Here is an 11,302-nt window from a genome sequence, read left to right as displayed (position 1 = left end):
CCGTTACGTTTCTCTTGAAAAGTTTACACGGATGGAAAAGAGCAGGAGCTTTGTATCCAGAAAACAATACGCATCGAAGAGACATGGTTAAAACCAAGATCAGATTCCTGCAATACTGGAGTGTAAACGTGAAAGAACCACATTGGGAGGGGGGGGTGTGTAACCTTTATTAGCAATGGAGGTCATCACAAGAGAACAGAAATCAATAGACAACTGGAGTGTGCAGCAGCAGAGGCGTGGACCGATCGGGGGCAAATCACTATCATTAATTTGTAAAACACCTGCATTAATCCAGAAGAAAGATATTTTCAGGAAGTTATGGATAAGGTGAGCGTACCAGTAGTTTGGGTGGGGGACTTTAATGGACATAATGAAACGATGGGGACGTAAGAAGAGAGATAGAAACAGGAGAGCTTTGGAAGATTTTATACATAAGAACAACCTAGATATCACAATTGAATCAGTACAAGTGGCATCAATCAGTGGGTGGGAAATAATGGGTCAGAATGCAATGGGAAGAGATCGTGCACCAATAATATGCAGATTTGGTAGATGCTTAAATCAGGAACCAATCAACTTCTCCTTGAGACTTAATTTTAAAATGGCAGATTGGACAGAATTTGAGAAAAATGTGAATATGAAATTATCGATGGTAGAAGAAAAGAAAGAAAAGGGGGAAACAAGTGGAATAGTTCACTGACTAAGGTAATATGCTCTGCTGCATCTTAGATCATCCCCAAGAAAAAGATTCCCCAAAGAGGAACAACCGTTCCACAGTGGAATGAGGAATGTGACTTTGAAGCCCAAGCCAGAAATAGAGCATATGGAAAGTTCAAGAGGCATCTACTGGAGAGACTTAGAGCCAGAGCCAGACGTGTGATAACAGCAGCAAAGAAAACCAGTCAGAAAGAGTTCTGTGGTCAATCAGGGCCCGAGACACCCATGAACAGGATCTGGAGTCCAGTTCACAGAATGACAGGAGTCTTTCAGCAGTCTGCAGCTCCCGTCCTTCACCTCAGTGGTGGCGAGGCCGTGGATGATAAAGCAAAAGCAAAAAATTCATAGTTCAAACAATGCAAGTGAGGTGAGGAGAGGAGGAGAGATAGTAGAGAAACAACAGAATAAATGACCAATAACCTGGGATCGGTCTGGTGCTATCAGCGTGCTTTTCACATTAGAGGAATCTAAAAGAGCTGCAGTCAGGTCAAAGACGCCCCTCCGGGTAGAGACGGACTGGGATACCAACTGCTTCGACACACTGGAGGGCTGGTGGTAGAGGAAGGGCTAGCCCCAATCGATAATGTGTGGGGGATCGCTTGTCTTCCTAAGGAGGGGGAGCCAAATAACCCTGGCTAGCCTTCCCAGGCCCCTGGCCCTGACCTCTGTATTATGTCAAATAACAGAAGGGATGATAACAGACAGACTGGTGCAGACGCTGGAAAAAAGGGGTTGGTTTGTGCCATATCAGAGCGGTTTCAGGCAGGGGCGCTCAACACTGGGCCCTGTCCCGTATCTAGATGCCGATATGAAGAAAGCCATAGCAAACAGAGAGCCAGCCGCAGCGCATGACGTGCTGCGGGAGGAAGGTTGTTACTCGCCCCCTATGACGCTGTGGGATTAGAGGAAGAATGTTTAAGCGGATGAAGAACTTTTTATGCCCCAGGTCAACACAGGTGAGGGCTGGGAGTGAGCTATCTGGGGAACCTGAGGTGGAGACAGAGACAGACAGGCATCTGCAGTGGCATTAGCCCCGTCCTATTTCACATTTTAGTCAATGGAATATTTAGCAGAGTGGCAAATAATATGGTCTTTCATCACTGACAGACGATGAGGCCACATGGAATTGAATGGGCCAATGACTGGAGCTACGTGATATCTGCAAATCTGCAAATATATAGAAAGACTAAAATCTAAGGTGGAGGAAATTGATAATATTAATATTAATGTACGGCCTCCAGTCTCTTGGTGAGTTCACCACCACCGCTAATCCCCAAACGAAAGGAGAGAGAGATCAGCGGATAGAGTCAAGGAAGTTCAGACCCGTCTGCAACAAGAATGGAAACCACACTTACAGATTTATAGGGATGGATCAGAGGGTCCAGAGAGTGGGAAAGTGGCCCGAATGAGGAATTCAAAAGAGACATAGAGTTTCAGATCAGATGTCAGGATTCACAGCAGAGATGATGGCAGAACTATGGGCCCAGTGATTCAGCAGCAGCTTTAAACTCGATGAGGGATCAAATCCAAATCCAGAGCTGAGACACTGACAGAGATTTATCAAACATTCATCAGAATTCACAAAGCAGGATGTGAGGCGGCTTTTATGTGGCTACCAGCACACCAGGGCGGGAGGGGGAAACCAGGACCGGCTGTCGGGACACGCTTCCATCGAGTCAGTCAAAGGCATGTGGCAGAATACACGGGAGACGTCTTACTTTACAACAGAGAAAACTGTGGACACCGCAGAAGGCACTTTTGTCCGCAAAAGACGAGATTCACTTGTCATTCACTCGTTCACCGGGTTGAGGCTCAGAGACAGACACGCATCTGCAGCTGGGCGCAGCTGGAGAACCCGTTTTTACTCTGCGCACCTGGACTAAAATGAAGAAAAGTGATGGGACATGTGCGCGGGATTGGACGACACGAAAGTACACAAATAGCCGCCAGAAGAGCCGTTAATAACAAACAGTAGGGGGCAGCAACATGCCCGCGTAGCGTCGGGTCTACCTCACCCGACGCTGAGGAGCAACCACGGTCCACAAAGTCACGCGAAGAAGAGCATCTGCGCGTCGCTTCCGCTTCTGCCTAAAAATGGCGTCCACCGCGACGGGAGACGGCGTGAGTGAAGCACGAGCACGGAAGAAATGGAAAAAGACCGAAAACCAAGGTAAGTTACCGGTGCTGCCGAGCTGGAGACTGTTACCCGACAGCTAGCGAGCTACTCACTGCGCAGCGCGGCTGATAACTGTCGGCTGATTGGCGTGTTGACATGTCGGTTGTCAACACGCGCGACCGGCCGTTAAGCTAGCGAGTGATCGTTTCCCCCAGGGAAGACGACAGGTTATCAACGGTTTAGATTCTCCCGGGTGTCTAGCCTCCTAGCCTCGCGGTTGCTTTTGGTGTTAGCGTTTCAAGAGCTGAGCATGGGCCATATCCGAAATGACTGCGTTGAATTATTCACCTGAATTCTTTGCTCGGACATGGACAAACCCTCGAATTCTCGTCCCTGTCCGGCAGCTTTACGTCGCCTCGCTGGGTTCAGACCTCGCAAACGTACAGGGCTGTTTCACGTTACCTACGTGTCCACGTGTCCGTGCAAAGAAGGTGAAGGGTTTCGTTCATATTTTACACGAAACCTTCCCCTTGTACCCAAAGACCAGAACGCAGGCTGGCAGGGGGTTGGATTCTCAGGACCCAGACACCGGTTTGTAGCTTCAGGACCCAGCCGTTATTATGGAGGAGACAGTGTTTGAGCTATGTGGAGGGAAAAAACCGGTGCCATACTTTCCGTGGTTCTGATGTCTGTGTCGTGCAGCGGATGAATCTGAACTCCTGACTGTTCCCGATGGATGGAAAGAGCCGGCATTCACCAAGAGCGACAACCTCCGTGGGCTCCTGGAGGAGAGCAGCTTCGCCACCCTCTTCCCCAAATACAGAGAGGCCTACCTGAAGGAGTGCTGGCCACTTGTGGAGAAGGCTTTAGGAGAGGTGGTAAGTTCCCCCCGTCTGGACAAGCTATTCCTGAAACAAAAAGGTCGCTTACGTCGAGCCATAAAGGAAGTCGGACTCTCTTTTCCATTTGTATTTACCAATTTATTGAGTTATTGAGCACGTTCCTCTCCTAATTTCTACCTTTCATTTTCTGAAGGCAGCAGAGGCTCGCTAGAGCTGTGACTGTGGCAGTTTACATGAACTGTGGATTAACTAGGAGATAATGGCAGATATTTGAACTGTTGAGCTTTAAAGAGTTGGATTATGTGGCTCAAGCTACTTGAAGTAATTTTATGATCATTTTGCCCATTTTGGATATTAGCCTTCATACAGAAATAAAGAAAAAGTTCATTGTGCTGCTTGGAGCTGCAACTAACAGGTGATCTAGTATCCGGTGGTTTTGGCCTCAGAGTATCACATCACACCAAGAGAACCCAATAGTGTTCATTATGGCAACTGATTCTGACCAAATTAAATGTATATAATATGTACATTTTAGTCACGTGATCAACGTTGATGATTAAAACTAAAGACATTTCATTCTAGTTTTTACCACTGAGATACTGGTCTCAAACAAATCCTGACCAATAAGAATCTGACTTTCAGGCCTTTACTGTGTAGTTCAGGCATTGCTTGTGTGTTTGTTTGATGTTGTTTCAGTCCTTTGTAAAGTTGATTATGTTTCTCTCAGCACATAAAAGCCTCTCTGGACCTGATAGAGGGCAGCCTGTCAGTTTGCACCACTAAGAAAACGTTTGACCCGTACGCCATCGTAAGAGCCAGAGATCTCATCAAGCTACTGGCCAGGAGTGTCCCGTTTGAACAGGTAATGATCGCTGTGCTCACACACAGGACACACACACACACACACGCATGCTGCTGTCATGTGGGGTTGTGGTCTGTTGATTGCTGTCTGTCTTGTTCATACTTCCCTCGTGTATTTTGCAGCACGAGCCATATCTAGACTTTGTTTCCTGAAGGTCGAGCTCTTGTGCTTTGAGAAACTCTTGGTGCTTGATGACTGCTGTAACAGCGGGTCTGGTTTCTGATTATTAGCTTGCTTTGCTCCCTGTTCATACTGTTGATACTGTTTTTCTGTTTCCTCCCAGGCCGTGCGGATATTACAGGATGACATGGCGTGTGACATCATCAAAATCGGGACCCTGGTTAGGAACAGAGAGCGGTTTGTGAAGCGAAGACAGCGGCTGATTGGTCCCAAGGGCTCCACCCTAAAAGTGAGTACCATACCAGAGCTGAGCTTTCATCAAACACAGCTGCTGCCTGCCGGAGAGCAGCAGGTTTCTCAGAGATGAAACTTCCTTTGATCGATTGAATTCTGAAGAAAGACATTTTAGAGGCATTCCCTATGAACAGCCGTGTCAAAATATCAAACGTGGCTTGTAATTAATTATTGCTTCGTTGCTGGACACACTAAAGAAGGCTGGAATCCTGAAAAATCATCACAGTGCATCACTGCTGGAATAAATATAAAAGAAGTCTTCTGGTCTCTCCTAATGTGAACCAGAAATCCGATTCTGCTGAGGAGCAAGTTGAGAATTATGGCCACTGTGAGAGTAAAGTCAGAATAATTTGAGATTTGTTTTCTTCTTCCGAATCATCGTAATATGTAAACCTGCGTAATATGAGAGTACAAAATCTGAACTGAGTTACACTGAGCGACAGTGTGAACAAAGCCTCGGAGTGTGGTGCTTACTGGGTTTGTTCGCTGGACTTGGTCTGTCTGTTTAGGCTACGGTGCATTTTGTTGTGAACGTCTCTAGGTGGCAGCATTGCTTCTAATCAGCCACGGTGTCTGAGTGTTTGTGTTATTGGAACAATACAGCATCAGTGTTCACGGATCATTTTTTACAAGTCTCGAGGTAAATGCTTAAGTTTGCTCTCCTGTCTCTTCTCTCCAGGCATTAGAGTTGTTAACCAATTGCTATGTGATGGTGCAGGGCAACACGGTGTCGGCCCTGGGGCCCTTCAACGGCCTGAAGGAGGTAAGAACTTCACAGAGCCTCTGGTCGAACACTGACCTCCAGTAGCTGATCGTGAACCAAAAGCGAGCCGTGTAAACACACAAAGTTCACTATGTGACACATAGCAAATCTCAAAATGAACTTGTATTCGTGTTAGGAACTGCCGACCCCCCTCAGCATCTCGGAACACAAGGAACACCCCGCATCTAAAATGTTGAGCCCGCTCCTCCGTCTGCTAAGGTGCACCACAAACTCCCCTCGGGTTTAATTAGGCTCTGCTGAGTTTAGATAGACGAAACTCTAATGAGCCCTGTTGTGAAGTCTGGGTGGTTGCAGGAGCAAATAGCGGGACCCAGCGAGGGGGGTAGTGCCAATGGATGTGGAGCCCCAAAGTCTTCAATATTAAATAAATGAATAATTATTTGTGAAATAAATGATCCAATTAATAAACTCTTTGAAATGTATAGATGAAACAATTATCTAAGAAATCATTCAAACTCAGCTCATTATTATGAAATGTTCATAATTCTTATTCTCATAAAAACAGTTTAAGGAGTTTGTTTTATGTCATAATAGGTTGTATTTCAAAATGCCCAAAGTCTGTTTTTATTTTATAATGTCACCTATCCTGACGGTGGTGTTGTCACCCTGCTCTCACCTTTCAGCCCCCCCCCAACCCTCCCCCGAGCTCCAGGTTTAGCTAGTTAGCTCCTGATAGCTGGAACAAAAAAAGGTCAAAATCAAAGTCTGAATCAACTGTGTAGCTGCTGCTTTAAATGGCAGAGCACACAGACACAGAGAGTAACATCTCCTTTCATTTATTTAGCTTAACAAAGGTGGCTAATGCGCTAATGTGATGTCGTGATCTGTTTTTATGCTCATTCTCAATTTGTGCATAAAAAACCTGAAGTGAAAACACCAGAAATTTAATCAAAATCTCCAAATAATGCAAAAAAGCTTTTACACTTGGCTCAGTTGGAAAAGTAGGTGCATCGATAAATGCAAAGTGCAACAAAAACACACGTACGTGAAGCGTGGGACTCAAAAGTCCACTGAAGCTTCGGCTCCATTGAAGAGACAGACAAAAACATTAGATCTGCGCAAAGGTCAACGTATAGTCCAGACCGTAAGTATTTGGACAGTTACACGTTTCTTGCGTCTCTCAGGTTCTGAACTTCGGCACGTTCAATTGAAAATAAAATAATGGATAAAATTCTTTCCTAATCTGTTATCTTTAATTATCAAATATTAGTCGAACCTTTTTGATTTATGAATTATTTTTTGTTCTCACGTCTTCTCCTCTGTTGTTCAGGTACGCAAAGTGGTGATGGACACGATGAAGAACATCCACCCCATCTACAACATCAAGGTAGGTTCAAACTGCAGACAGAAACCTGGCTGCCAGGCCACAACTCCACAGCAGCAGCCCTGGATAGACAGCATTCGTGCCCGATGAAGATGTTTTCCATCCTTGTTCTTGATCTCCTGACTGAAATGAATCTCTCTGGGTTTGTACGCCAAGGCTGGCTCAACCTGGAGCTGAGGGCATGAGGGAGGCACTATTTCAGCGGCACCGATTCTGTTTAAACTAGTGATTTCACGACTACCAACTGGAGCTAGTCACAAGGTTTTATCTTTAAATCTGTTTCAGTCTAGCAGCGTTGTGGAGCAGCCATCTTGTCTGCCATGTTTAATACATGTAGCAGTCATAGTGTCTCACGTTGGGATCACCAGTCATAGGATCAGTTAGTGACGGACTCCAATAGTAAGCAGATCTGTCCAAGACCACCTGAGGGGTCTGGGTGGTTTATAATGTAGGGGCAGGGCTGGCTAGCATTATAATTATCTTTTGCATTCGTGCAATGTTTCACACAGTTTTGCCTGCAAGAAGTGAAAAAAACTGTCTTATGTTCTTTCAAAATAAGAACCTACCATTCCTTCAGATTCACATGAAAGAATCGCTGGGTCAGCGTGAGCAGTAGCTTTGTCTTTAGCTCATTTCAGCTAATCAGTGGTTCATAAAAGGAAGCAGTTAGGCTCCTGCTGTGACAGCGTGCCAGTCAGTACTGACAAATAAGGCAGAAGTATTCACGCGGCGTAGTCGTGGCACCACACCTGGATGGATGTACTGGACGCTATAGAAATATATACAGATGTTGACGTGTTACACTTAAGAGTCGAACTCTGATTTTACTCATCAAAGTCTGTTTACAGGTATTGGCCAGTACTATTGCATATGTGGAAAAAAGTTATATAAAGCTCCATTTGGATCCAAACGGATGTCCTCTAGTGTTGTCACACAAGTCAGCGTCTGTTGTGTCTGAACACTGCAAGGCAAGTTTATTTGTACAGCACATTTCAACAACAAGAGAATTCAAGGTGCTTTACATAAAACATTAAGTACAAAAATTATGCTGAAAATAAAAAGAATTGAGGATACCAGGGTAAAAGGTGAAGTGCAGTGTGAGAAATTAGTCATTGTTTGATTTAATAAAAGGCAGTGGCAAACAGAAAAGTTTTCAGCCTCCGTTTAAAAGACCAGCAGGTCTCTGCCAGTTGGTTCCTGATATATGGAGCATAGAAACTGAACGCTGCTTCTCCATGTTTAGTTCTAGACTCTGGGGACAGAAAGCAGACCTGTCCAAGACCACCTGAGGGGTCTGGGTGGTTCATAATCTAGGGGCAGGGCTGGCTAGCATTTTTAGTAGTTGACTATTTGACTCGTCGAGTGGTTGGCGAAACACCTAGTTTAGAGACGATTTGGTCAGTAATTCAACTCAAACTGCTTTACCTCTGGGATACATCTCGCGAACATGCTGTCACACTCACTGGAGAACGCGGTAGCAATTGTTGCTTGTCTTTTTGTCAAAGAAAATGCTTCTAAATTTCTCCGGCACCAGTTTTGTCAGACAGTTTGTGAGTTTGGGATTCGCTTTAAGCTGATGTTGAGAAAGTAATGCAGGTTTGGTCATTTTAGGATTTAAACTGTCCAAGCTAACAATACAAATCTTACTATCAACACTAAGTCTAAGCACGTCAGTAGTGATGCCAGTGGTAGTAAAGCTACATGTTAGCGTGGACAGGGCAAATGTTGTGACAGTGCATCACCGCCAAAGTGTCACGTTTTCCCTACTTTTATTCCACTCACTCCCCAACGCCCCCCGTCTCAATTCTCTGACGGTTGGAATCGTCAGACACTAATGATCAAACGGGAGCTGTCCAAAGACCCCGACCTGCGGATGCAGAGCTGGGAACGCTTTCTGCCCAAGTTCCGCCACAAGAACCTGCCCAAGCGCAAGGAGCCGAAGAAGAAGAGCGTGAAGAAGGAGTACACACCGTTCCCTCCAACGCAGCCGGAGAGCAAGGTCAGGAGAAGTGTGTTTGAAACTAAATTCCTGCATAAGTGCCTCAACATTGTCTAAGGAGAACACTGTAACCTGGTCTACTAGTTTTAATAACTAAAGTTAGCATATCATGTGTGCTGTATTGTAAAAAAGCTACAGCAGAACAACCTAAAGGAAAGTTCCTCTAGTTTTTGAACCTTGTTATTGAGGTTGAGGACTAATCTGCATATAAGGACATTTAAAACAAACTTATTTTAACAGTGATTGCATCTCATGTTTGTAGGTTGACAAAGAGCTGGCCACAGGAGAATTCTTCCTGCGTGCAAGTGTGAAAAAGAGGAAAAAGATGGAGGAGATTAAGGTGAGCCTGTTTACATGAAACTACACCAACAAAGTCCAGCTGATTTCAGGCCAGGGGCCAGTTCCAGAAAGCGGGTTTAACAAACCCCGAGACTGGAAACTCAAACAGCTGATCAGAGTTAGTTCAGTCAAATCTGAGTATGTTTGCTCTGAGTTAAGTGCGTGCGTGGTGAATGAAAAAAAAAAAAAGGTCACCATCACTGGAGCTCTGATACTACAGTTCACCACGGCAATGGGTAAATAAAGAGCGGAGCCTCCATTTGGATCCAGTGGAGCCAGCAAGGTTAATGTGTGACATTAATGTACATTTATCTTTAAAAAACAGCAGCAGCAGCAGCGGTGACAGAGCCTGAGCTGGAAAAAGAGAGTCACTAAGTTATTGACACTATTACATTTTATTCAGCGTTGTCCTCTTGTTCATTATTGAGAAGACCTGAATATTCTTAATGGAGGAGAGAGCACTGGAAGCCTAATGTTAATATATTTATTCAGCTGTAACCTGACGGGGACAAAGTGCTGCTGGCACCCCCCCTGAGGACACCACATGTTTGCTAGTGCTGCTAGTTTAGCTTGATCTAATTCCAGGTAGCATTATAAAAGTCTCAGATCTCCCAAACCTGCAGAGTCTCTGTAAAATAGTGCAGAAACTCCCCTAAAATGCTAAAGAAAGACTTACATCATATTCTGTCAAGTGACAAATGTGAAATTGTTCCTCTTCCTCAGGTCAAACAAGCAGAGGCACTGACCAAGAAGCAGGAAGAGCGGAACAAAGCTTTCATTCCTCCTAAAGAGAAGCCCTTAATGAAGAAGACCACTAAAGGTAGAAACGAAGAAACGCGCATTTATCTGCAAACAAAGCAAACCTGTCTGAAAGTGTGTGCTGCCATAGTACTGCTAATCCATATCCCAACCGTGTCGTCTTTGTCACAGCTCCTGTGGACGGCAAGCTGGACATCAAAGCCATCAAGGACAAAGTGGAAAAAGCTAAAACCAAGAAACTGGGGGCTCCGCCAGTGAACCCTGCTCCTCCTACCAGGACCAGCACAGACAAGAAGAAAAAGAACAAAACTAAAAGCAAAAGTTAACCACAGACTAAGCCCACCGCTGCTGTAAAGTGTATCCTTGTGATATGGTATTTGTTGGACAGAGTAAGGACTCTGTAACATACAGGAAGATGGGACGTCAGACATACCGTGTGCGTTTTGATCAAACGAATTCCCATGCAAACTGTCCCGGATGTGTTTATTGAACTACTTTTGTTGTTTGTTTTTCCCTGTATTTTATACTCTGTCTGGAGACCAAGTGTGTTGAACAGCAATAGATCTTCCTCCTATCTGCCTCACTCGTTGCCTTCTATTGATTACGATTGTCCAGATTTTGTAAGGTCAGTATTTATATTTGGAAAAGTATAATTTTCGTCGTGTGTTCAGGAGGCGGCAGACTGAATCTGATGGCAATCCAACCAGCAGACATGGAGAAACATTCATTCATTTTGAGTCATGTTTGTGTCCATATGATGAATGAAAGTCCAGTACTCCCTCTCTTTTAGCTCTGTTTTTGGCCTCGACCAGCTCCTGAAAAAGAAGCTGCTAAATGCTCCACTGTCTCCACCAGCCAGCCAGTTTTACTGTCTGTTGTTTGGTGCTGGGCAGGTAGCGGACAGTTGGTGTATCAGAGCGTTTTCACTGAAAACAGATGCCGATGAGAGCGGTTAGACGGAACCAATCACTACCGCATTTGCTCAGCTAAAGATATTGATCAGTGCAGATTTAACCTAAGTGTAGTCGATGCAGAACTGTAGACTGCTGTGCAGTCAAATAAAAAAATCACAGCAGACAGTCTTTGACTAAAATGTTAATGTAGCTGATGGGAATCATAAAAAAAAAATGGTTATGGTAATGTGAC

General features: G+C 44.8%; 1 protein-coding gene across 1 annotated transcript; it reads left to right on the top strand.

The window, feature by feature from the left end:
• Positions 1–2,722: 2,722 nt before the first annotated feature.
• Positions 2,723–10,499, top strand: krr1 (KRR1 small subunit processome component homolog). The gene is made up of 10 exons (XM_040149860.1): positions 2,723–2,887; positions 3,536–3,711; positions 4,403–4,537; positions 4,821–4,946; positions 5,631–5,714; positions 7,006–7,062; positions 8,888–9,058; positions 9,321–9,398; positions 10,121–10,217; positions 10,328–10,499. Exons 1-10 carry the CDS (start codon positions 2,812–2,814, stop codon positions 10,480–10,482), a joined length of 1,155 nt encoding a protein of 384 aa, XP_040005794.1. The 5' UTR covers positions 2,723–2,811; the 3' UTR covers positions 10,483–10,499.
• Positions 10,500–11,302: the final 803 nt, after the last annotated feature.

This window comes from Xiphias gladius, chromosome 2 (genome assembly GCF_016859285.1).
Source record: "Xiphias gladius isolate SHS-SW01 ecotype Sanya breed wild chromosome 2, ASM1685928v1, whole genome shotgun sequence".
Classification (NCBI taxonomy): domain Eukaryota; kingdom Metazoa; phylum Chordata; class Actinopteri; order Istiophoriformes; family Xiphiidae; genus Xiphias; species Xiphias gladius.
Note: the sequence above shows the minus strand (reverse complement) of the source record. Positions and strands in the feature narration are given on the sequence as shown.

Bases quoted from the DNA above. Each gene is read 5' to 3' on its own strand.
- krr1 (XM_040149860.1), top strand. From the start codon at position 2,812: ATGGCGTCCACCGCGACGGGAGACGGCGTGAGTGAAGCACGAGCACGG. The intron at 5,715-7,005 runs GTAAGAACTTCA...TCTGTTGTTCAG, and splicing joins CCTTCAACGGCCTGAAGGAG to GTACGCAAAGTGGTGATGGA. The intron at 9,059-9,320 runs GTCAGGAGAAGT...TCATGTTTGTAG, and splicing joins CAACGCAGCCGGAGAGCAAG to GTTGACAAAGAGCTGGCCAC.